Source organism: Penicillium chrysogenum, assembly GCF_028827035.1.
Source record: "Penicillium chrysogenum strain IBT 35668 chromosome Unknown utg000005l_segment0_segment0, whole genome shotgun sequence".
NCBI classification, from domain to species: Eukaryota; Fungi; Ascomycota; class Eurotiomycetes; order Eurotiales; family Aspergillaceae; genus Penicillium; species Penicillium chrysogenum.
Genome location: NW_026622753.1, coordinates 2,019,649 through 2,043,973, shown reverse-complemented (window position 1 = coordinate 2,043,973; position 24,325 = coordinate 2,019,649). Strand labels below are relative to the sequence as shown.

Sequence of the window (24,325 nt, the reverse complement as noted above, 5' to 3'; positions counted from 1 at the left end):
CACTCAGTAGATGTCAGCACGGACTGGCAGGCGGTCGGATATGGCAGATCCTCGTTGTAGGATAGCCGGAGACGCCAAACTACTTCGGCTACCACTAAACCAGATTGAAGTCCGCTAAATCAGAACAGGAGCGGGGCCTCTGCCATTTCAGGAAAAGCGTAAACGCCAAACCAAAGTGGGATGGACCAAACCTAAACGGGGTGGACACCAAACCCGATCGAGTCCGCACATATGGTAAAAGTACTTTTAGTACCTTGTTGAAAATTCCAGGACGAACTGGCCTTTAGCAACCGTAGACATTACTTCAAAACCCAGTACTAGGCCCCAGTATGGTAAAGAAAGCAGTGGAAGCGCCGACGAACAATGTCGTCGCCTTTGGGCGCGTCAAGTCCAATCTCAAGATGGGCTGTATTGGCCTTCCAAATGTGGGCAAGAGTTCTCTGTTCAACCTCATGACGGAGCAGAGCGCCGCGGCAGAAAATTATCCATTTTGCACCATCGAGCCAAATGAAGCGCGCTGCGTTGTTCCTGATCCAAGATATGTATGTTCTTCCCTTTTTCCAATTTCTGTATAGGTATTGCCAGTTGATCTCACCATTTTGGTCAGGACTTGAACACGATGAGCCCTTAGCTAATACGAGAAAGGACTTTCTGTGCAATGTCTGGAATCCGCCGAGTAAATACCCAGCATATTTGCAGGTTACGGACATCGCGGGGTTAATCAAGGGAGCCAGTGAGGGTGCCGGCTTGGGAAATGCGTTCTTGAGTCATATTCAGGCCGTGGATGGGATGTACCATGTTGTCCGGTGCGCTCGTCTAGGGAACTTGAGGAATGAAGCAGCTACTTACCATTACATAGGGCGTTTGATAACGATGAGGTTCTTCATGTGGATGACTCCGTTGATCCTGTCCGTGACTTGGGTAAGAATTTCCAATAGAACTGACGCGGGAGAAATATACGCTAATGGTGTTGCGGTGCAGATACAATCCAGAGCGAGCTGTGTAAGAAGGATCTGGATATTCTTGCCAAAGCTAAGGTCGCCGAAGAGGCGATTGTGCGGAAGGCGGGAGGAAAATTCAAGATGCTGCCGCTATTCGACGAGACGACTGCTAAGATTAAGGAGGTATGTCACGATCGTTTCCTGAAGAGATGTGTAATTCGCTGACCCTTTTACAGCTCTTGGAACAGGACAAGCCTGTTAGAGATGGAGCGTGGACGAGCCCGGAAATCGAGTTGATCAACGAGAAGGTTTGTCCAGGATTCTCTAATCTCCAAGACACAATGCTAATAGTATCAAGTTACGCCTCATCACTACCAAGCCGGTCATCTACCTCATCAACCTTACGATGAAAGACTACATCCGCCAAAAATGCAAATACCTGCCCAAGATCGCGGAGTGGGTTAAGGCCCACGGTGGCCAAGGCTCAGATATTATCCCCTTCTCCGTCGAGTTCGAAGAGAAGCTATGGTCCCTGAGAGATGACAAGCCAGCGCTAGATGCGTTTATGGCGGAGATCAAGGTCCAGAGCCGCCTGGGAAAGATAACCACCGAAGGTATATTCCTCGATATTCACCACGCGTATCCCCTACTAACAGTTATGACAGGCTTCACTAAGCTGGGCCTGCAGTATTACTTTACCGCCGGCGAGAAAGAGATCCGCTGCTGGCCTATCAAGCGAGGAGCACTGGCTCCACAAGCTGCTGGTGTTATCCACGGCGACTTTGAGCGCGGCTTCATCAAGGCCGAAGTTGTGGCGTACCAGGATTTCCACGACCTCTCCAAGGGCGAGAAGTCCATGGGGCCAATCAAGGCAGCTGGGAAGTACAGGCAAGAGGGGAAGACTTATGTCGTCCAGGACGGAGACATTATACACTTCCAGTTCAATGTTGCACCACCGAAGAAGAAGTAGAGACTCTTCGGCGAAGGTCAGTTGCCTATTATCCCTGTTCTTATTGCTGGAAAGATATGGGGTTTTCTTTCCTAGCGTACAACTACCTCGTGTTCCCCTTGACAGCCACCGCGATTTCGCTAGTTATTGGATTAATGCTGTGCTCATCTTCTATACGCGGTAAACCCCGGGAGGAATGCAACGTACACGCCAGCAATACCCCACTCACCGGATTTATCCCAGGCAATGAGCAACTCGAATGCAAAACTTCGATGAAAAGCTCTGACTCAGGTGGTAAGTCTTAGATTTATTCGAGGATTTGGAGTCTGCTCATCGTTCGACCACACCCATACATAGCCGAGCGGATTGTGCTTGCACATCTAGCTCTAACAAAAGATCCGCGGCATTTTCAACCCCTGCTCGGAGCCTAGTGCGTAATACTTCTGATCGAAGGCTTATTAGGAGCCTGGATGGGCTGTTCGACGAGTGTCTCAGAGTGTTTGGACAGTAGCCCCTCTCTCTCCGTAATCTTCTGCCAAGGTCATTATAATACCGGGATTTCAAATTTATCCTTCGCCAACGAGAACGAACGAACGTGAACAGATGGAAGTATACGAAGTACATGTACACAAATATTGACATACGAATAAATATGATTGAAAAACAATATAGCTAAGCAATAAAGTGGGCGATACCCACATGGCCAAGGAAGATTATTGCGGAAGTTCCACGGAGATAGGACCTCCAATCTTCTCTTCGATTGACTCCAGCACATCGGACATGCTCGAGACCAGCCCAACATGAAGATCTTCTTGATACAATATTCCTCCCCAGAGCAACCCAGTTACAGCCCCATGCCGATTGAGAATAAATGAGCCCGAATCTCCGTCGAGGCAAAAGGCTCTCTGACAGTAAACTCGCTCAGATTCCACTCCCACAATGATGAACTCTTCAGTTGCCGCAGTAGTCATGTCCACTGGGTTCCCATCAGGATCGTATCTACTACTGCTGGATTTCCAGTTGCAGTACGCTCTTGGTCCGTTGCAGATGCCTGCAGTAACACCAGTGGTACGGCCGTTTTTCACGCAATAATCACCTGCCCTGAGTGTGCCGAATTCTTCTAGAACATTGTGCTCCTGGATCTCCATAAGAGGCGGAGGAGGTATGAGCAGCTGTGGAAGAACAGCAGGAGGGATTGTAAACATGCGGTTGGGTCCGAAGCATTGTCTCTCGGCCTCTTTGGAGAGTTCAATGAAAGCCCAATCTAGGACTTGGTTATCACGAAATAGTTTTCCGGACACGAACTTCACTTCTCCCAAGACGTGTGGCATTCTCTCGACTGCTGCGCGCTGAGGTAAGATTCCCTCCATCTGAGAGTCGTAATTTGCAATACATTCTAGGAGTCTGGGATTCGGAGTTGCTCCGGTCAGTTCTCCTTCTTGCACTTTGGCAGTCACCGCGGATTTCCCCTCGCGGAAGGCATTTAAGGCAGATTCGAGGTGGGCAAGTGTAATATCCCTGTCTATGCGAGCCAGGGATTCCATTCTAATCACGTGGTGCAGAGGCCGAGCGGGAGATGACCCATAACGATCGAAGTCTTTGAGTAACTGGGCGTTGTTTCTAGATGATTCCGAAGGCCTGACACCATGGTAGTTCGTGAGGATGCCTCGGCGAACAGTTCCATCATGGGTCAGTGTGACAAATCCGCCTAATGTGCTTGCATTGTTGTCTCCTCTAATACCGATCGAGTAGCCCATTCGGGGAATAGCATTTGGCGTGAGTCGATCCACAAATGATTGTCCGCGATTGGTCAAAAATGACAGGCCACCCGGCAAAAATTCAATGTCGAAGTCATCCGTGCTCATGTGTGGCGCGAGCTGATACTTAATCTGAGTTCGCAGCTCGAACCAATTTGCGCGTGTCCATGGCTCCACAAGTACCACGATCATCGGCTCCGCCTTAGCTCTTGTTGAACCAACATTGAAGGGGCAAAGCAACCGCCACTCATTGCCGATGGTCTTGTTGAGGAGCTCGACAATATTCCGTTTGGTTCGTTCATAGGCGATCACAAGAGGATGTGTTGAAGCGATGAAGTACACAGAAGGCCGATGACAGAGCCTGCCGCTTATGACCTCAACATGCGAGTTGACCTTGTGCTGGCGGAAAAGTTTCACGATCTGGTCTTTGACAGGACCAAGAGGAGGAATGTTGGGGTCGGAGTTGTCGAGACAGACGGAGAAGAAGTTCGAAAGGACATCACCGCCAGGATATTTCGGCTTGCTCATCTTCCCACATTGGAATGATGAGTTGACATCCAGATTGTGACGGCGCATAATAGCCAGGATCGCTGGGTAAAGCGGACTGATTTTCTGCTCCATGGCAGGCACGGTCTCCATTTTCACAGGAAGAGGCAGTGGACTGGTGACGCTAACCGATCGATAGATGTCACAGGAGTGCATGTATTGTTCTAGGCTCATCTCGCCCTCTGATTCTTCTGAATCAAGAAGAAAACGGCGCCTTTTGCGGGGCGATAAAGGAGGCGTGGAACGGCCCGAGGGCCACGGAGCAGCCATCACTGATAAACTTCAAGGGGACGATAAAAAGACTCCTTCTTATCGTCTCGAGAAGCACGGCTGTAATGCTGTTAGTGGGAGGGAACGACTGTAGAGCCTGTACGAGGGGCAACCTTCTGTGAGAGGAGTTGTGAGGATACGAAAAGCTGACGGGACGAAGACCTCAGAAGCTTGAAAGGAGATGGTTGAGGAAGAGAATAGGAAAGAGGAAAGGAGGAAGAAGGCTCCTTCTATACCTCAGAGGTACCAAAGTGATCCTGTGATCTTATTGGTTCACCTTGATTCGGGGTCCTTCCCGATATTGTCCCATGGTTCTGATTGATTTTCCTATTGTTCCTTCCTACATAGGTGTATTCCTACAGGTATATATACCTAGGTACTCATCTTAAGCCCGTATTGGTCTCTTCTATTAATATCAGTCTACTGTTCCTATCTAGGCACATCCTTTACCGTTATGAGATTAACTTGAAGAGTCTAGATAGTTAAATTCTAGACTACGAAGTTGACAATCTCACTTCAGACATCTCTCACTTCAGATATCTCTCACTATCTCTCTATCAAAGAGAGAAATATCATGGTAGGTGAAAGGAAGATTCAGACCATCCATGGATAGATGTCTCACGACTCATTGGTTAATATCTATGGATGTATGGTTAGCCTCCGGTTTCAAAATAGAAAGCATCAGGTTCCAACGTCACTTACACCCGAAAACTTGGAGAAATCTAGGGTCTAAGGATCTACGGAAGTATGCAGATCGAGGAGAGATGAAAGGGATTTCACAAAACGCGAGTTGGGCGTGAGGAGGGATCTATTATTCTAGGATATAGATAAATAACCTCATTCCCAAGTTTGCAATACCTCGTCGCTTGGCTTAAATGCTTTGGCATCATCCCCACCGAACCAGGTCATTTTGGCCACTCCGTTCTTCATCTGATACCAAAACCCCTGTCGAGGTAGGTTCTTAACGTCTACCTACATGGGTTCCATTTTAGACATCCGTGGAGCGGCTTCACCAGCCGACAGATAATGTTGGACAATTGTTTCCCGAATTTGGTTCGGAGTAGAGTATTTCCATTTACTATCCTAAAAGCAAGGTATATTTCAATATGCTATATAGACATAGGGAGCCCGGTCCTCCTGAGTACATAGGTGTGAAAATGTACTATTAGGAAGAACAATTTGTCTTCCTGGCATCTCGTTCCTTCACAAAGGCATTCTCAAAGTCAAGGCCAGAATCCTGACGTATGATTCCATACCCGGACGATGAATCCAAAGGCCGGCCACCATGCGCATCTGAAAAGTCCTTCGCCCGTGCCATATTGTCAAGCGCAACCTCGGCGACTTTTAATCTCGCGCCGACATTTTGTGCGTAACTGATGCCATGCTGAACATCCTTGATACCAAGGTCCAGGTTGGACCAAGGGGATTGGCCTAGACGATATGATCAGCAAAAGAACGGACAACCGGGCATTCGTAATTGACGCCATACTCATACCTTCCTCGGGTAGGTAAACGCCCTGCGTCATACGCGTAGAGCTGGAATGCATCAAACTTCCAAAATTCAGCTCAAGCAATTTTTCAAGCATGTCTGTGCCTAGGTCGCTTTTCTCTGCTAGCACCTGGGCTTCTCCCACAATTTCCATTGTTCCTGCGACGATAAAATTACTAGAAAGTGTCAGTGAGACTGTTATGGCGTCCTTGTTTGTCGCAAATCTCACCCCAAAGTCTTGAGCAGAGTGGCCTTCTCAGGCTGATCCGACACAATCATCACCTCCCGAGCAAGGACACCTTTTCCGAAAGGTGCCAGTCTATCAATGGCGTGGCTAGGACCGCCCATCGCCATCAACACTGTACCACTTTCCGCGGCTGGAGTGGCTCCGAAGACAGGTGCTAGTGTAGTACATGAGAAACTGTATCATAACTGGTATGAGTTCACTTACCAGCAACGAAGGACGCATTTCGTTTCTTTAGTTTTCCATTTGCCTGCTTAGTCGTATTAGGATGCACTGTGGTAGTGTCCACAAACAACTTGCCATCAAGATCTTTGACAGTCAATATCTGGTTGACGATAGCATTCAAAGCCGCATCATCACTGGTCTGTTTCTCATGTCAGTGATAAAGGTTCATTATATATCTGCGGGGATCTGTAAAAGGTCTCGGTAGAATACATGTCAATTGATATACTCACAGATATGAATATCAGATCACATTCGATGACAAGCTGGGCGATAGACTCGCATTCAATAGCCCCAAGTAATTCAAGGGGCGCGCCACGAGACGCCGTCCGATTCCAAAACCTCAATTGGGATTTTTTGTCACGTTGGAGGAATCTTTGGATATTTTGCGCCATTGCAAGTCCCATACTCCCGAGCCCTGAGGTAAATTAGACATGTCAATCCCGGTCAGATTGATCTTAATTGCCATACCTATCCATCCAACTTGTTCGTTTGACGCCATTGTTGATCGGTTCGGTTATAGCGTGCGTGTGCTGCTTGGTATGTGTAGATTATTTAGTTGACGTGTTCCAAGGCGAAAACATCAGCAAATATACGTGAGACCTCGGATGTGATCCGAGAGATGACTCACCAATAATATCCCCGGGGGAGTGTCCCCGAACACTCTGAATATGCTAGTTCAGCAGGATGAAATGGATTTCACAAGGCGCGATGGGTGCAGGGAGGGACATATTATTCTAATGGATAGATAAAATAACATCTCCAGTTGTAAAGACCTATGGCTTGAAAATCCCACAGAAATCAACGAGCGCAGCCCGCTTTACTGTCCTTCTACACTGTCGTATTCTTCACAGGGTGCAACAGCATAGGTGGTAAGCAGATAAATCGATTAGCTCTCTTCCACTGCCAGTGGTCAGTACTGAGTGCTTCAATGGTTGAAAAGCAACGCAATCTTACCTCATCTGCATCACCATTCCCCAACCAGGCTCGGTAGAGCCTCCCAGGATATTCCGAATCGAACATGTAGGTCATGTTTTTCAAAATATCGTGATGCATATCCCATGTCCAGATACTGTCGCTCCCCGCACTGATAGCCCCAGGCTCACCAGAATTCGCACGGCGGTTCAACTCATCAGGATCCCATTTTTGTGCATGGTACACAGGCTGGGGAATCTGAACCGACTTAAAGCCATAGTACAGAGCCCAGGAGGTCGGGGACATCTCTGAACCTAATCCCAGGCCCTTTTCGACAAGATCATTGTGCATCATATGGAGCAGGCGTGCTGAAAGTCGAGACATGGCAACGGGAGAAGACCGACGTGGGGTGTGTGGTCCTTGGCTGAATCCGTAAATCACATCACGCATCGGCCAGCCCGTGTTCACTGGATTGAACTGTGGGAGCCAGGTAATCACATCTGCTTCCTCTCCAATACCCCAGCTCGATGTGTTGATCTCTGCCGTCGGCATGGGTGGTGGGAAAGGTGCCTCCTTTGAGAAATTGAGGCCCTCGACTGGCACTGGACCCCAGATGGTTGGGAGATCCGCCATATCTTGATCTACCATCTTGTTGAACTCATCCCAGGTACCATGGACGGTGGGGATGTAGAAGTAGGAGTTGCGCTCCCAGAGGTGTTTCCGGGGTTGTCGTTTCGCGAATGCGGTTGCTTGCTCTAGCAAATGATACAGATGTCCAGTGTACCTACCGGGCATCCATCTCAAATTGCCAGATAAAGTCGTATTCTCGACGAAGCTGTGAGAAGATCTGCACTGGCTGGAAGTATTGGTACATTGCCCTATTCAATGGTGAGCATAGCCATACATCTTTGATAACAGGGTAACCCTACTGGTGGGCGTCAATGGTCGGGTACCAGTCCCCCAGAAGCTTCGTGTTGAAAAATACTGCAAGCCCCCGAAGCTCTTCTGGGAGATACACCTTTTGAGACTATCCATAGCAGCATTGTCCATTGGGTTGGGTAATATCTGGTCCTTCGCGTCCACTAGAATAATGACCTCGTACTCTGCACCCGAAAGCAGAGAGAGTTCCATGACCATAGCGCGGATGTTGTGAATGTCATTTGTTGTGTACTTCATGTCGATCGTTGAGCGTAGAATTACAGCTGTTCTGTGGTGGAAGCGAGGTAGACGAGACTTCCGATAGTGATGTTTCTCGCGTCCGAGTTCCACTTGTTGATTTTGCTGTTTGTGTAGTGTAGGTTTCTTCGGTTCAGGATCCCACTTGTTGTATCTTTCACGGTTCTGTTCCAGACAGGCGCTCTGAAAGGCAGCCCAGTTGACATTTCCCCAATTTCTCGAGCTTCGGGAGTCGACATTCTCCCGTGCGTTCACTTCATAGCCATATACGCCATACCGGGAGGATGGATCAACACAAAGATCCTTATCGAGGTCCCATGCCTGATACGAACCGAAGATGGGAGTAGGGAATTCTGGCTATGGTTAATCGAGCCCTAGTTGCTTGCTTCGTGGCGATCTTGCTCAAGTCACGCACCTGATTGGTTCCAACGGTAGCCTTTCATCGCCGTGTTTTCGTTCTCGGGATCCAAAAGTGTTCCATCTGGGCCAACGCACGATTGATACGACCCTTTCCACTTTCTTTTCCATGCAGCAGAGTTGTACTGGGGGTATGGGTTATATGGGATCGGTTGTGGCACGGAGTAGTGGTCATCCTTCCTAAGATTCAATGGGGGGGATGTACTGGGTGATCTGTGGAAGCAGAACCATTGCAAACACACAAAATGCGATGAGGACCATGCTGAGCTTCTGGAGCGCCAGGTCAGTACCTTTTAACAACATCGCAAGTCGCCGCAGGAGACCGACCACGTTATGACCGGGGATCAATTGACGTAAATTCCAACTTCGATTTGCGCGTGTATACGTGGATGTACACATCGCTGTTGACAACACGGGGAAGGCGCACGCCAATGTCAAAGGTCATTTAGGGCTACAAAATATGTGTCCTCTCAAGATGGCAGGGGCAAAAGTTATACATATAACTGGGGTGTTAATCCCATAAATAGCATTAAAACTTGACAAATTTTTGAGGTGCCTATACATGGGACATATCCAAACCGCAACGCCCGGCAAAAGCACTATCTAACATGCACAAATGACCCGAGCTTCAGTTCTTCTCTCCCTTCTCGCCCTTCTCAAGCTTACGTCTCTTGGAGCGGAGCTTGGCGGACTCGTCAGCGGTCTTCTTGTTGGAGTACATCATCTTCTCAAGCAGCTTGCGCTTCTTGCGGCTCATCATCATCTTCTGTCTCTCAAGCTCCTCATCCTCACTACGCTTCTTGGCAGCCACCTTCTTGGACTTGGAGGACTTCTTCTTGGCAGCTTCGTCAGCAGCGGCGCTAGCGGTGAAAGGCAGACCAGCGGCTTCGGCCTCGAGCTCCTTCTGGTGCTGAGTACGGGCAGCCTCATCGTCATCTTCGGACTCGGACGCAGCTTCCTCATCAAAGCCACCGAAGTCCTCGTCTTCCTCCGACTCCTCTTCGCTCTCGTCGTCGTCGGTGCCGGCGACATCCATGCCTCCGTCGACAGACTCTTCCTCGGACTCCTCGGCAATAGCAGGCTTGTCATCCGTCGCTGGCTCGTCCTCCATCTCCTCATCGCTATCAGAGGCCTCAGCGGCAATCTCGGCTTCATCCTCATCCTCCTGGTCGGCAAGGCTGGCGCGCGGGTCGTAAGCGCCGCGAGTAGCCTTGACCCAAGGGCTCAAGTGGGGTGGGAGAGTGGCACCGGGTGCGTAGAGATCAGCTCGGAGGAGCTTGCCCTCGTTAATGCAGTCCCAGACCCACTGGGGCTGGATGTAGGTACGGCCAGGAATGCGGGCTCCAGGCTGGACCTTCTGAACAGCCTTCTCATCGGCAGCGGGAATGGCGGGAAGAGACTCTTGGGGAAGTTGGGGGCGGTCGACAATCTGATGAGTGATGCGGGGGTCGGACTCGTCGTGAGTGAAGGCTCCATCGCCCAGCACAGACGCCCATCCAACGCGCTTGCAGCCGAATGAACGCAGAATGAACTCAAGGGGAGCCTTGGGGGCTTCACGGGAGATGTAGAACACGAAGGGTGCGAAGAGGGCACCGGCCTCGTTGCCGCTCATCGCGGGCTGGGGGAGAGTGTCGGCTTCAGGAGCGGCGGGCTCGAAGTGGTCGATAGCATCGGTTGGCTCGTCGGTAGTCTCGACCATCTCCTCATCCGTACTCTGATCCAAACCGGCCTTCTTGATCACCTTGTCAACCTTGGCTTGGAGTTCCTTGGAAACTTCCTTGTTAGAGTTGCCGTTGCTCTGAGCTTTGCTAGCCTCAAGAGCCTTGGGCACGTCACCGACTGACCGGCCCTCAAGAGTGAAAGCCGCCAACTCGGCACCGTTCTCATCGCTGCGGGTATCGAACTTAGGGGGGTATCTCAATCCAATTGATGAGTACAGGCGGAAGTTGACGAAGCCCAGCAGGGTGGTGTAAAACTCGACAAAGGTAGCCATGATACGGTAATCGACGTCGCCATTGACACGCTGGACGAAACGGTATGGCACAAGCCACATAATGTCTTGGCCCTGAATAGTAGCCTGGTAGTAGATACCCTTAATGGAAAGGAAGGATCTGCGCAGAGAATTTGTCATGATCAGGTAGTGCTGGAACTCGTGGCAGAGGCGCTGGCAGAGCGCAACGGTCTTAGAAGGAACATGGTCGGTGGAGGGAAGGGTAGCGAAAAGGAAGAGAAGAGACAAAGCGTCGTCAAGATCACGGAGGGCATCGATAAAGGTCGGGTAGCGCTCTTTAATGACATGGTCCAAGGTGAGTCTCGGGGCGTTATTCTTTTCTAAGCGGGAGGCATCGCTGACTTCTCCACGGCCGAGAGAGCGGGCGATCTTCTTCGCAAGTGACTTCTGGTCACGGAACTTGTTGAGCAGAGGCTCGTGTAGCAGATACTGGATGTCCTTGGTGTAATAGAAGGTGGTGTTGGGTGTAGACGTCTTGGAGGCCTTCTTCTTATTACGGGGCTCGCGAGGGTAGATACCTGATATCGGAGATCATGTTAGTCTTGCGATTCAGATGGAATCCCCATCAAAGAGGCAATTACCCTTGAAGATGCATAGTCGGCGAAAATCCGGCAAAGAGATCTGAAGTTTGCGCACGGCCTGAGTTCTGGTAATGTAGTTCTTGGCTGCGCCAGAGGTACCTGAAAGGAGGGTCAGTAAATTCAATTGAAATCCCCGGTTCATTTCCACATACCCTTCTTCTTAATTTTAGCCATGATGAGAAGTGGTTGTCAGAAGATTAAACGGGCTGCTGATAAGAAGAGGAAAAATTTCTCGATAACTTTTTTTTCTTACCGCAGAGTGGTCCGTGCCCCGAAGGCGGAGAGTGCTGTTCCATACAACATAGGGACCAGCTGGAATCAACAACTAGACCCTCACCCCGTCATGTCTGTGGACCGACGGAAGATTGCTGTGTTTGGCGCGGCTTTTATGCTGCGTCTGCTTCTTACATGTCTTTTCCCTTCATTACCTGATTTGCTAACGGGGAGAGTCGAAGTCTCAACACCTGTCAATAGCTTCAAACGCCGTACGTGTCTCCGACTATTGACTCCGCATTCTGTAAACTAATTATATGTAGTGCAAGAAGGCCTGTTTCTATACACAAGAAATGTGTCGCCTTATGATGGTGGCGTCTTCCACCAGGTTCGTGGATCTAGATCCCTCCGACTTCGTTCCTTGAATTGACCGTTCGATCCAATGATCTAGGCACCGCTCCTTTTGCCTCTGTTCGCCCTACTTCCGGATGCGAAGAGCTGGCCCTTGCCAACAGCAATTTTCTACTTCCTTGTGGACCTCTTGAACGCATATGCATTGGTAACCATATCTGCGTCGGGCCAATCGGTCAAATCGAGACTACACTCAGCGGTCCGAAAACATGTCCGATGGGACGGGGTGTCCGTTGCTGCATGGTACGCATATTCCGGCTTCCTCAATTATACATATTTACTTACTTACCATGGGGATAGGTTCTTGTTTAATCCTCTCACTATCGCGACATGCTTGGCGCGGGCAACCAGTGTATTCACAACATCGGGAATCCTCTTCGCCGTTTCCAATGCAGTCGGTGGAAATAGCATCAACGCGATGCTAGCTCTGGGATTTGCTTCGTACCTGTCCCTATACCCGGCGCTGCTTTTTATCCCGTTGGTCCTGGTATGCTACGACCGACGCTCGGAGGGGCCAAACCCACCCAATGTTGGATCTTTCATTGCTCGACACGCTGCCCTACTGCTGGCCAGTGTGGCAGGCCTGCTTGGTCTCTCATGTCTGATCACCGGCAACTTCTGGGAGTTCGTCTCGGCAACGTATGGTTTCCATCTTTTGGTCCCGGACTTGACCCCCAATGTGGGTTTGTGGTGGTACTTCTTTATCGAGATGTTCGACTCATTTCGAGAGTTCTTCCTCGGCGTTTTCTGGCTTCACTTGGCCAGCTACGTGGGAGGCCTCACAACTCGCTTCCGCAGGCAACCTTTATTCATCATTACTGCACTCTTGGGTGTCTTCGCCATCTTCAAGCCATATCCTAGCATCTCGGATGCGTCGCTATTCTTCGCGTTGCTGCCATTATATCGCCACCTTTTCCCATGTGAGTATTCTCCCTGAGCAAATCTCGGAATCATCTTGACTAACCTGGCACAGTGATGCGTTATACCTTCTTCGCAGGCTCGGCAATCTTGTACTCCAGCCTTCTCGGACCGGCTTTCTACCACCTTTGGATCTACGCAGGATCCGGAAATGCAAATTTCTTCTACGCCATTACCCTGGTCTGGAGCTTGGGTCTCTCCATATTGCTGGCTGACACCGTCTTCGCCGCTCTCAGGGACGAATGGGAGCAAGAACACCCGGAACGGGTGGGCACAGAGGTGCGACAGGTGTAATGTATATTAACTTTTGCACATCACTATTCTCATATCAACTATTAGCATTCAACCCTTAACAAAGAGATATCCAGCTATTATAATTTCAACTTCTTCGACAAGATCAAGTAGTCCACATCCTTAATAGTCCCATTGCGCAACTTGCGCGGTCGGGGCGAGTACTCATCAACCTCATACCCAAGCCGCTCATAGAACCGCCGAGCAGGTTCATTCGACTTGAAAACCGTCAGCATAGACTTCTCCAAGCCAACAGCACGACCGATTCCCTCCATGCGACCCATAAGCAACTTCCCAACTCCGCGTCCCCGCGCCATCGGCGACAAGTGAATCTCGTAGCAGTAAACAACCTCTTTTCCATCCTCGTAGGTAACCATGAATGACAAGAAGCCAAGCACATCCGGAGAACCAGTACCAGACGATGAAACAGACCCGTCGCTTTCCTTCAGTGAAGATGGAACATTGCTGTCCGCAACATCGCTCTGCTTTCCTCCCGGCACTTGCCCGCTAGAGCCACTAGAATAATTTGGCGTGTCCCGCAGAATCAAATACTTCATATCGGGCAATTTCATCTCTTTCCGCTTCTTGGTGCGCGACCAGCCTACGGTCGACGCGATGTAGGCTTCGCTTGAGGTTAGCTCGACTAGATCCAGACATGCTTCTAGATCAGCTGCGGAGATTGTTGCCGCGGAGTAGACGTCCACACGTGGTGTGGGGGTCGTATCCTGCTGTTGCTGATCTTGCGATGGATGTGGTTGATCAATCGCATCATTTTTAGCTGGATCTTCTGCTTGCGTGGGAGCCACGTATTGCGCGATGAAGTCGTCAATGGATAATGCATTGGTCTGTTCGACCAGTGGGACTAATTTACAATTAGCACGTGTCATTGACTTAATTCAATAAAGTGAAGCAATAAAACAAGCTTGGAGGCTAACTACATTTGCGAGAGTGGGGTTTACTCACTTTTGTTGGAGACGCGTCGGGTTGTTGTTCGCGGTCCTCTAGCTTTTAATTTCGTGACTCGGCCTTCTTTCACGGACGGCATGGCTAGTTAAAGGATATTGGTAGGACGTTTGATCACAAGACTGAAGTGCAGGTTGAATGTAAGGATTTTGGGTATGTGAAGAAGGTGAAGCGCCGGCGAACCCGGACTTTGACGGGAAGTATATGCACCCGCAACAACCCCGACAAGGCCATATTACGCCCCGAAGAGATTAATCACCAAGGGTATTTTTTCTGCAAATATTCCAAGGGACTGTTCAGTAGCAGGCGAGTCAAAATGCACGTTTCCTCTAGCCTCTCTTGATCCGGAAAGACATAATAGTCTTGCAAATATATATCCTGGGCCCTTCTGGGTCGGGACGTTGACTTCTTCTAACGCCTAGTACACTTCACATAAATATAACCCGAAAGTGCTTTTCAATGAACATGAAGCTAGTCGTTAATGGTCTTTATATTCGACCTGTGCTAAGTTACCGTTTTATGAGGCAAAGAGACGCAGTTCCGTCCATGGTCTCTTGCCTAGCACGTATAGGGTGGATCGACATCAGATTCACTAATGTATTCCTTATCCAGAACATTGAAACACTCAAATCTGTATAGATCTGTTTCCTCCAAGCCCAAAGAACCTCCTGACCTCTTTCTCCGGTTGAAAATACGCATCATGGCCCGGTGAATCTCAGACGCGAACTTCAGCTTCTTGTGTTAAATCCAACGCAAGCTCCTGGGGTATGATGAGATCCGGATTATTTCCCAGGATCAGCTCTACGCAGTCTGCCAATCTATCCTCCAAACAATCATTCAAACTCGCCTGGCTAACCCGCAGCTTTTCATCGTGTTCCAACATCAACTTCAAGCTATCAGCATCGACTCGTCCATCTGAAGTCAAAGTCCCCAGGAACTCAGACGAGATTCGGAACTGAGAGTCGTGAGATAGTAGAATTCGAAGGTAATCTGCATTCATGCAGGCAGTGACCATAGTTTCCGATACCGAAATACTTGGATTGCGATCAAGAACTGACTGCAGAGTGTTCATGACATCTGTGGAATCCTCAAGAAAGGACTTCAGGACCGAGACACCTACATTCGACGTGGGCAAAGCTTCGGGTTCTTGATCGAGCAGGACTTTGACCATATCTCGCCCCAAAAGACGGTGCCTGGCTAGTGTCTCGAATATGTCCGGTGTAATGCGAGCTCCTGTGAATTTCCCTTCCGAGTTAGTTTTGCCGCTTTCGGCATGGTTATGCTACTCCGGACGGTCCGGCGACTAGAGACTATCCGATCGATCTTTTGTGTTTGTGGCGCCTAACACTCTCCAATCTCTCCAATCACCAGCCATAGCAGAGTAATTAGGCATCAGAACTCTCGCTGACATTGCCTAAAATTTTTTAGAGCTCTATGTCTGGTTGAGCACCTAGGCGCCATGCTATGCGTCAGACATCATTGGTAAAACAGCAAAGCTCTCAAAGGGGGCACTATATGGTTCTCAAAGTCCCCGGCGCTGTCCGCTTCTACTTCGTAGACGATGTCACGAAGGTTAGCAGAGGCTTCGAAGTGCTGGAAGGAAACATAATGTTAGCATGGGAACACCATGTTAACAATCAAAAAGCTCAGAGACATACCAAGAGTTTATCCATTTCATGTCAAGTGTCGTCAACAACAGGTGGTGTTCGCAGACGTGGTAGCAAACTGGTTCGGACATAATCAGATCCAGGTGCGTGGAGTATGCTAATTCAAGTTAACAATCCCCTATATTTAAATCCGACTCCGACAAGATCCAAGTCGGAAGGCGTATTCCGACCGTAGGCTGAGCACTCACCCTTAGAATAGATGGATGCCTCTGACCATCTCTTAAATGATCAGTGAGCATCCAATCAGAATTAGTGACGGCTCACTGAGCGTTTATTGGACCTCACTGGTCCATCACGTGATAGGCATATGTAGATAGGTATACATTCATGGATAGCTTCTGAGTCTAGTTCGAAATCTACGTACTCAGTGAGCCTGACTCTGAGCACCCTCGGAAAGAAGCAGCAGCTAAGATAGGCAATCCCCAACAGAGGGAATAAATGTATTTGTAATCAATTATTGAACATAGCCTTGGAGGTGGAGGTTTTGTGGGACGTCCTTAATAATCCTTTCGTCACCACTAAAGTGGATCGCCCAGAAGAGGCGTTCGCCCTCGCTATAAACTCCCTTCAACTCCATACTCAATTTTTCCTACGTTGTACACTGCTTCAAGTATAGTGAAGTATCTTACAGGAAAATGTCTCCCTCCACTATGAAGCAATGGGTTGTTGAAGATAAGGAGCACGGCTACGACGGTCTTGTTTACAAGGACGCTGCTGTTCCGAAAGTAGGCGAGAACGAAGTCTTGGTGAAGCTTCACGCTGCGTCGCTGAACTATCGCGACCTAATTATTCCAAAGGTATGGCTCTGCAAGAGGAAATCTGATACTTCCAACCTTAATTGAACTTTCTGCACAAGACTATTACTGTGCCATAACCAACCTCTAACCTCTCTCCAATAGGGCCAATACCCATTTGCTCTCAAGTTCCCCGTGGTGCCAGGCTCTGATGGTGCTGGTGAAGTCATCGAAGTGGGTTCCAAGGTCGCTGAGTTCAAGAAGGGCGATCAAGTCGCGACTCTCTTCAATCAGGGCCACCAGTACGGCGATGTCGACACATACGCAGCGGGCACTGGCCTAGGTGGCGTGATCGACGGTACCCTGCGCGAATATGGCGTATTCAACGAACAGGGTCTTGTCAAGGCGCCAAGAAACCTCGATGCCCGCGAGGCTAGCACCCTATCCTGCGCAGCGCTCACCAGCTGGAATGCACTTTATGGCCTGAAGCCTCTGAAGCCAGGCCAGGTCGTTCTTGTGCAAGGAACGGGTGGTGTCAGTATGTTTGGCTTGCAGGTTAGTGCTCAACTCATATACTGTATCAGAATGGATCCGGCTAACACAGGTTGTTGTATAGTTCGCCAAAGCCGCTGGTGCAACAGTTATCGCGACCACATCTTCCACCTTGAAGGCCGAGAAGCTCAAGAAGCTCGGTGCTGATCATGTCATCAATTATAAGACCGAGCCCAACTGGGGCGATGCTGCTCGCAAGCTGACTCCTGACGGAGCTGGTGTCGACCACATTATCGAAGTGGGTGGTAGCGGAACGCTCCAGCAGAGCTTCAAGTGCGTGAAGCTCGAGGGTGTCATCAGCGTTATTGGGTTCCTTGGTGGCGTGGACCCGAAGACACAGCCGACCGTTCTCGAGACGTTGACTCACATCTGCACTGTGCGTGGTGTATATGTTGGTAGCAAGGCCCTGATGAAGGATATGGTTCGGGCCATCGAGGCCAATGATATCCACCCTGTGGTGGATGAGAAGGTGTTCAGTCTTGAACAGACACGGGAAGCCTATGAATATATGGTAAGTTCTTTGTTTCATGAGTGGAGAGGTGTCGTATGCTAACGGATTGGAATTCAGCTGGCCCAGAAACACTTTGGAAAGTTGGCTATCAACATCAACTAAGTGGGATACAGGCAGGCTAGGAAGCAGCATTGGCGTATCAAAATTCTTGCTGGTATATGCTGTGACAACCTTAGGAAGGTGCGGGATAAAAGGAAGACAAAGGCAAGTAATAGGGACCCAACAGCAGGTGGCCTAGTGGTAACATGCTTGCCATGTGTACCACGAGGGAAGTGCCTAGGATCTTCCACTACCTGGTGTTCTGTTCGACTCCGGTCGTTCTCAAATTGTCATCTTTTTTCCTTCCCTTTAACTATCAACATATTGCGTATCTCTCTCACACTACCCCGTAGAAGTAAATTCGGAGGTTAAAACCAATCGTAACATATTATACGTATAGGATACTATAAGAATTATGTTCGTTTATTGAAAACAAAGCTACAAGCTTAGGAAAGTGCGGGATAAAAGGAAGACAAACCCCAGTACTAGTGACCCAACAGCAGGTGGCCTAGTGGTAACATGCTTCGCCATGTGTACCACGAGGGAAGTGCCTAAGATCTTCCACTACCTGACTGTTCCGGTTCGACTCCGGTCGTTCTCGAATTGTCCTTTTTTTTTTCCCTTCATGCTGTTTCTTTAGATGTTTCGAATAAGCAATGATTTAAGGTTTGATAGTGGGGACCCGCAATTCTTATACTGTCCCACGATCTCTGTTAGGGGTTTTTCTGAAGTGTTTCCGCAATTTTTGAAATATATACATATGTAGTGAATATATGAGCTGCTCCTTCGAAAATATGTTGACGAGTTGGGGTGAGTTCCATTCTCTTTGGTAGACAGGGCAACTGCCCATATGTAGGCAGGTGATAGCTTCCCCGCCCCTTCCCCGGAGTTAAACCCAACCACCTGCAAGCCTCTCCCTCTGTTACACCCAAGCATTCACATTTCCTACATGTATAGTCTGATGTCTTGTGGGATACTGTAAAAATTCACTTTTTTCTTTTTGTTCCCTATTTTCCACTACTACGCCAGACACGTGATCCAACACCAGCCCTTTCTTCAATGAAGGCCAACAATAGAGATACCTCAATCCTTCCAATCCAGGGTCCCAGCCAAACTGCACGGCATCCACAGACACCGTTTGTCAGCCCAGCCCAAATGGCCATGTTTGCACGGGTAACATCTTATCCCCCGCTGGGACAAATCACTTGTCTCCAAGGGGCGCAAACCGCATTGCGGCCCAAACAAAATACGGTGAGGCTTCTCAACATGATCATATCTGATCTCGCCAACAAGACTTTCTGCATTTATTTGGGCTACAACGCAAAGACATACTGACAATGCGAACAGCTGCGTTTCACTGTTACCATCGAATCCAGCAGCTCATTCCCCGCACAATCATGGGAAGCGCAGATCTGGCATAACATCAGTAGCCCTGAATGGGGGTCTCTGCCATTGCAGAGATGTAGCCCGGATCATGCTGCCCTTTTGACAGGAGAGGAAAGAAAGTACCACTACCATCGTTACATATTCTCGGAAGTTATATCCCTGCCACCCGCAGGAGGCCATGCACAGTTCACTGTCCGATTCCGAACTGGCCCAGACGCAGAATGGCAGTGGGCTAATCAGATGAACCCCTTGCATGACGGTGAGATTGTGTATAGCGCACGTCACTCTGATCTGGATAAAGCTGTGTCCATGGATGTTGCCGCGCAAGCCCCTAAAGAACAACTCCAGAAATACATCGATAATCTGCATGATGACATACAGGTTGAGTCACGGCTCAGCGAAGCTCCTGGATCGATCCTGTGGGCTCTTTCTGGTGATATCGATGGTGTTCAGAATAGATCTTCAACCATCAAACGACTTGCAGTTGGCACTCCTTCGTCAGTAGTGAGGTATTTCTCACTAGTGCGTGTTTCGAGCCCATGGCTGGGTCCTAGACATGGCAAAGACAACTTTCGACTTACTGAAGATGCAATATTCTGCTCTTTTCTGCGCGAAGATGGTGTGAACCTGGTTCTGCTGGCTGTTTCGGGAGTCAACGATATTTTGACTGTGTTCCAGTCAGGTGAGAACGGCGACGTTCTAATCTCTGCGAAGAGTGATAATTCGGAAGCATCAAAGTTCCATGTGCTTGTCAGCGCCGCGGAGAACTTTGAAGTTGCCATGTCTGCAGTAGTTTATGAGGCACGGAAAGTGGTCAGGCCATTTGCTGACGCGAGTCATTTGGATTTGGAAGATTCAGTGCCATTGTCTCCTCCTGGTGATGATATGGTGCTTGTCGAAAAAGACCCAAGTGCACAGTGGCTTTCCGAGTGGATTGACGGCCTCACATATTGTACTTGGAATGGACTGGGACAGGATCTTACCGAAGAGAAGATCTTGCGTGCCTTGGACTCATTGAAGGCCAATGGAATCAACATCGTCAATCTTATTATCGATGACGGCTGGCAGACAAATGACAATGATGGGGAGAGCCAGTTCAAGCAAGGCTGGAAGCAGTTCGAGGCACATGCGAAAGGATTTCCGAAAGGATTGAACCATACTGTGAGAGCTATTCATCGGGCACATCCCAATATTGAACATGTTGCGGTCTGGCATGCCTTGTTGGGTTACTGGGGAGGTATCTCACCAAAAGGGGACCTGGCTCAAAGATTCAAAACGAAGCAAGTGAAGGTAAAAGATCCCACCGCCAATGGGCCCGTTGCGGAGAGCCTTGCAGATGGAACAATCGTTGCAATCGATCCTGACGATATTAAACGATTCTATGATGAGTTCTATACCTACCTTCGGTCTGTTGGTATAGACTCGGTCAAGACAGATGCGCAATTTTTCCTTGATCTCCTTGAGGACCCAGAAGACCGCCGGTCATTCATGACTTCTTATCAAGATGCATGGTCTATCGCATCCCTCAGGCACTTCAGTACTCGGTCAGTCTCATGCGGGTCAATGACCCCTCAAATAATCTTCCATTCACAAATTCCCACCAACAAACCGGCAATTCCATTGCGCAACTCCGACGACTTCTTTCCGGATGTTGTCGCCTCTCATCCGTGGCATGTATTTTGCAATGCTCATAACGCGCTGCTCACCCGCTATTTGAACGTATTACCAGACTGGGATATGTTCCAGACAAGTCACCCATACGCGTCATTCCACGCTGCAGCACGATGTGTATCCGGTGGACCAATCTATATTACCGATGAGCCGGGTAAACATGACCTGGCTCTTCTCGATCAGATGACAGCACCTACTGTTAAAGGCATCACGGTGATCTTGCGTCCTAGTGTCATCGGACGCACGATAGACGTTTACCACGACTACAACGAAGGACAAGTTCTGCGCATTGGAAGTTACACGGGTTGGGCTAAGACCGGAAGTGGCATCTTAGGCCTTTTCAATATTCAACCCGCGGAGGCCTCGATCATAGTCTCTTTGATGGATTTCCCAGGAATACACGAGGATTCCGAAGGCCAGTATATCGTGCGTTCACACAGCAGCGGTAAAATCTCGCCTCGCATGCGGCCATCGACCAAGGACTCCTTGGTATCTGTCGTTCTAGAGCCAAAGGGCTGGGAGGTTCTCACTGCGTACCCGACTCACCCCTTCGCGCTGACGGGAAGCCATGGGGGCAACTCTTCTGGCGATGGTCTGACACATGTGGCTGTGCTGGGCCTTTTAGGGAAGATGACTGGTGCAGCGGCTGTAGTGACTTCAGATATATCTGTTGTTGAGAATGGCCGTTTACGACTCGATATCAGCTTAAAGGCGCTAGGCACTCTGGGAATTTATTTCTCGGATCTTCAGGACAAGAGCATTGCACGGAATTTCATGGTCATGATTCTGGGACTGCCGATTCCAGAGAATACGGTGTGGAAGCAGGGTGGAGAGAATGCTAATGTGCTGGCAATTGATGTGTTGGCGGCATGGAAATCCATGAAGTTGGACAGTGGATGGAGTAACGAGGCATTTGTGCAGGTTTTTATGGGTTAACGTAAGACCTCAGAGCCAAACGCTTTTGGAACTCATGGTCATGTTTTCTTGATAGACATATTCTTCCAGCAGCATCTTTACTTCAGTCAACATATACTTCTCAGGCCCTAAGCCCTTAATACAGTCCCAACTTGGAAATGGATCAACATGTCAGAGATAAGGGCCGCATCATTAATGTTCCGGACTTATCGAAAGAATCTCCGACATCTGGTTATTGGATATTGATCGTGTCCAGATTTGAGCCCATTGCGAGCCGTTTCATTAATATTTGCATTTTTAAACCGGTCCAATGCGGCCACAGTTGGCATCGCTCGGCCAAGCGCCACACCGCAGCCTTCTCACCCCTCGTCGGATCCCGTGCGGAGCGCGCAGTTTTGCCGCAACAACCGCGATTCCGCTGCGCAGTGCCAGCAATCGGCCATTATTATCCGCTTCGCAGTCAAACACATGCTTCCAACAGCAGAGATGGATTACACAAAAATATATTCAGCGCATGAAAGACGGGGAGAAGGAGTGGGCTGGGTACGCGAAAGAGATCAAATCCGGGAACAGGAAGAACTTCGCGCAGCACCTGGAGGAGCGAGGCTTGATTCATGATGTTGTCGGGTATGTTACACCGGGATGCAATAAAGTCGATGGCATTGCCAGGGGGAGATTGCTTGAATAACTCGCTAATTGTTTCCTTTGGATTCCAGCGAACGGGAATTGTTGCATAAGGTCTTCACCGAAAAGCGGGCTGGATTATATGTTGGAATCGACCCGACTGCTCCCTCAATGCACGTTGGACACATGCTTCCTTTTATGGTCTTGGCCTGGGCATACGTCTGGGGTTTACCTGTGACATTCCTCGTAAGTTGTCTGCCACTTTACGCCCAATGAATACGCCAACTAACGCGCTATAGCTCGGCGGTGCTACTTCTAGAGTCGGCGACCCCACTGGGCGCCTCAAGGGCCGAGACGCTGTCCATTCCTCAATCCGAAAAGCGAATATGGCTAGCATGCATATGCAGTTGAAGAAGTTGGGTTCGAGCATTGAGCAGTATGGCAGAAGACACGGACACGAGAGGAAGCCGATGTGGAAGCGGGCGTTGACTAACAACAACACCTGGTGGAACTCGATGCCCTTCCTTGAGGTGTTGCGAGACCTTGGCGCTTTCATGCGACTGGGACCTATGCTCGGCAGAGATACGTGAGTTTTCCTCGGTCTGACGACGCTGTTGTCGCAGGTTTACTGACATTTTCTACTAGGGTCAAGACGCGACTGAACCAAGGTGACGGCATGTCATTTGCTGAGTTTTCCTACCCTATTCTTCAGGCCTGGGATTGGTGGACGCTGTTCCAAAAGGGCACTCAAATCCAAGTTGGAGGTGCCGACCAATATGGAAATATTCTATTTGGTATGGAGGCTGTTAAGTCTATCAGCCGAAACACTGCCGACGAACAAGTCCGCAACCCATTAGAATCGGAACTGGATCGGCCGATCGGTTTCACTACGCCACTACTGACAACCCCGTCCGGCGAGAAGCTTGGCAAGTCTGCTGGAAATGCCGTCTGGCTCGATAAGGACCTGACTTCTACATTCGAACTTTACCAATACTTTGTGCGCACGCCTGACGATGTTGTTGAGCGTTACCTCAAGCTCTTCACTTTCATTCCCTTGCCTGAAATCGCCACCATCATGGAGGAGCAGAACAAGGATCCATCCAAGCGCGTTGCGCAGCACAAGCTCGCCGTCGAGTTTGTCGAGCTTATCCATGGCAAGGCCGAAGCTGATGCCGTGGCTCTCCAACACCGCCAGCTTTTCCGTCCCCGATCCTCAACTGCAGAACCCACTCCTCTTCGTAAGCCATCCGCTCCATCCGCTGGTCACCCGCAGTCTCCCACCGCTGGCTTCGAGACACCCCAATCTGGAAACCCATATGCTGCCCAAACAAACTGGGCCAACATGGGCGATATCAAGGTCACCCTTCCCGAATCCCTAGTTTTCAACCAGCCTTTCAACAAAATTCTGTGGTCGGCCGGCCTTGTCTCATCCAAGAGCGAGGGCCACCGAGTCATCGTCAATAACGGCGCCAAAGTCGGAAGCCGTCCTGGTGACAGTGGTCCCATGTCGGACCAATTGTCTTTCACACCTATCCGTCCGTGGGACGCAGAGAAAACAAAGGAGTTTGTCTTGAATGGCAACCTCCTGATGCTCAAGTTGGGCAAGTGGAAGCTCAAGGCCGTTCATATTGTGACGGATGAAGAGTATCGCGCGCAAGGGCTGACAGCTCCTGGATGGGAGAGCGACGCGACTGAGCCCACTGAGCCGACCAAGTCGGACTAAGGTCAATTTCCACTAGATCTGTAATTCTACAATATCCAATCTGTACAATAGTATAAATATCATAACATCATATTCACCTCCCAAGACAAATAAAACCGAGTGCTTCGTAGTAATAATAGGCAAAGATAATGTCTCGGGTGTCGATCAATGGACAGGTCGAGTCCCGGAGTGCTTTACGCGTCGACGCGA

At 49.5% G+C, this 24,325-nt stretch overlaps 11 protein-coding genes across 11 annotated transcripts; 5 read left to right on the top strand and 6 right to left on the bottom strand.

Annotated features, from left to right (window-relative positions):
- Positions 1-329: 329 nt before the first annotated feature.
- N7489_009178 (YchF/Obg family ATPase) lies at positions 330-1,911 on the top strand (the record flags this gene model as incomplete). The annotated part of the gene is made up of 6 exons (XM_056714928.1): positions 330-542; positions 646-806; positions 860-921; positions 982-1,124; positions 1,178-1,249; positions 1,300-1,911. The coding sequence occupies 6 exons, from the start codon at positions 330-332 to the stop codon at positions 1,909-1,911; spliced, it is 1,263 nt and encodes a 420-aa protein (XP_056562550.1).
- Positions 1,912-2,603: 692 nt separating this feature from the next.
- On the bottom strand, positions 2,604-4,463 carry N7489_009177 (uncharacterized protein; the record flags this gene model as incomplete). Its single annotated transcript, XM_056714927.1, has 1 exon — positions 2,604-4,463. The coding sequence occupies one exon, from the start codon at positions 4,461-4,463 to the stop codon at positions 2,604-2,606; it is 1,860 nt and encodes a 619-aa protein (XP_056562549.1).
- Positions 4,464-5,628: 1,165 nt separating this feature from the next.
- Positions 5,629-6,920, bottom strand: N7489_009176 (NAD(P)-dependent oxidoreductase; the record flags this gene model as incomplete). Its single annotated transcript, XM_056714926.1, has 6 exons — positions 5,629-5,894; positions 5,959-6,128; positions 6,182-6,353; positions 6,404-6,560; positions 6,652-6,836; positions 6,890-6,920. The coding sequence occupies 6 exons, from the start codon at positions 6,918-6,920 to the stop codon at positions 5,629-5,631; spliced, it is 981 nt and encodes a 326-aa protein (XP_056562548.1).
- A 329-nt stretch (positions 6,921-7,249) lies between these two features.
- Positions 7,250-9,371, bottom strand: N7489_009175 (uncharacterized protein; the record flags this gene model as incomplete). The annotated part of the gene is made up of 5 exons (XM_056714925.1): positions 7,250-7,321; positions 7,376-8,211; positions 8,263-8,862; positions 8,925-9,130; positions 9,280-9,371. 5 exons carry the CDS (start codon positions 9,369-9,371, stop codon positions 7,250-7,252), a joined length of 1,806 nt encoding a protein of 601 aa, XP_056562547.1.
- Positions 9,372-9,554: 183 nt separating this feature from the next.
- On the bottom strand, positions 9,555-11,692 carry nop7 (mRNA-binding ribosome synthesis protein NOP7; the record flags this gene model as incomplete). The annotated part of the gene is made up of 3 exons (XM_056714924.1): positions 9,555-11,455; positions 11,519-11,617; positions 11,671-11,692. The coding sequence occupies 3 exons, from the start codon at positions 11,690-11,692 to the stop codon at positions 9,555-9,557; spliced, it is 2,022 nt and encodes a 673-aa protein (XP_056562546.1).
- Positions 11,693-11,861: 169 nt separating this feature from the next.
- N7489_009173 (GPI-anchored transamidase subunit GAB1) lies at positions 11,862-13,354 on the top strand (the record flags this gene model as incomplete). Its single annotated transcript, XM_056714923.1, has 5 exons — positions 11,862-12,003; positions 12,055-12,119; positions 12,183-12,385; positions 12,443-13,062; positions 13,116-13,354. 5 exons carry the CDS (start codon positions 11,862-11,864, stop codon positions 13,352-13,354), a joined length of 1,269 nt encoding a protein of 422 aa, XP_056562545.1.
- A 77-nt stretch (positions 13,355-13,431) lies between these two features.
- N7489_009172 (N-terminal L-serine N(alpha)-acetyltransferase NAT4) lies at positions 13,432-14,396 on the bottom strand (the record flags this gene model as incomplete). The annotated part of the gene is made up of 2 exons (XM_056714922.1): positions 13,432-14,213; positions 14,315-14,396. The coding sequence occupies 2 exons, from the start codon at positions 14,394-14,396 to the stop codon at positions 13,432-13,434; spliced, it is 864 nt and encodes a 287-aa protein (XP_056562544.1).
- A 633-nt stretch (positions 14,397-15,029) lies between these two features.
- N7489_009171 (uncharacterized protein) lies at positions 15,030-15,485 on the bottom strand (the record flags this gene model as incomplete). The annotated part of the gene is made up of 1 exon (XM_056714921.1): positions 15,030-15,485. The coding sequence occupies one exon, from the start codon at positions 15,483-15,485 to the stop codon at positions 15,030-15,032; it is 456 nt and encodes a 151-aa protein (XP_056562543.1).
- A 1,131-nt stretch (positions 15,486-16,616) lies between these two features.
- N7489_009170 (zinc-dependent alcohol dehydrogenase family protein) lies at positions 16,617-17,880 on the top strand (the record flags this gene model as incomplete). The annotated part of the gene is made up of 4 exons (XM_056714920.1): positions 16,617-16,778; positions 16,881-17,270; positions 17,332-17,778; positions 17,836-17,880. The coding sequence occupies 4 exons, from the start codon at positions 16,617-16,619 to the stop codon at positions 17,878-17,880; spliced, it is 1,044 nt and encodes a 347-aa protein (XP_056562542.1).
- A 996-nt stretch (positions 17,881-18,876) lies between these two features.
- On the top strand, positions 18,877-21,810 carry N7489_009169 (putative raffinose synthase protein Sip1; the record flags this gene model as incomplete). Its single annotated transcript, XM_056714919.1, has 2 exons — positions 18,877-19,068; positions 19,165-21,810. 2 exons carry the CDS (start codon positions 18,877-18,879, stop codon positions 21,808-21,810), a joined length of 2,838 nt encoding a protein of 945 aa, XP_056562541.1.
- A 289-nt stretch (positions 21,811-22,099) lies between these two features.
- N7489_009168 (tyrosine--tRNA ligase MSY1) lies at positions 22,100-24,136 on the top strand (the record flags this gene model as incomplete). The annotated part of the gene is made up of 4 exons (XM_056714918.1): positions 22,100-22,416; positions 22,506-22,659; positions 22,713-22,999; positions 23,059-24,136. 4 exons carry the CDS (start codon positions 22,100-22,102, stop codon positions 24,134-24,136), a joined length of 1,836 nt encoding a protein of 611 aa, XP_056562540.1.
- Between the last annotated feature and the right edge of the window lie 189 nt (positions 24,137-24,325).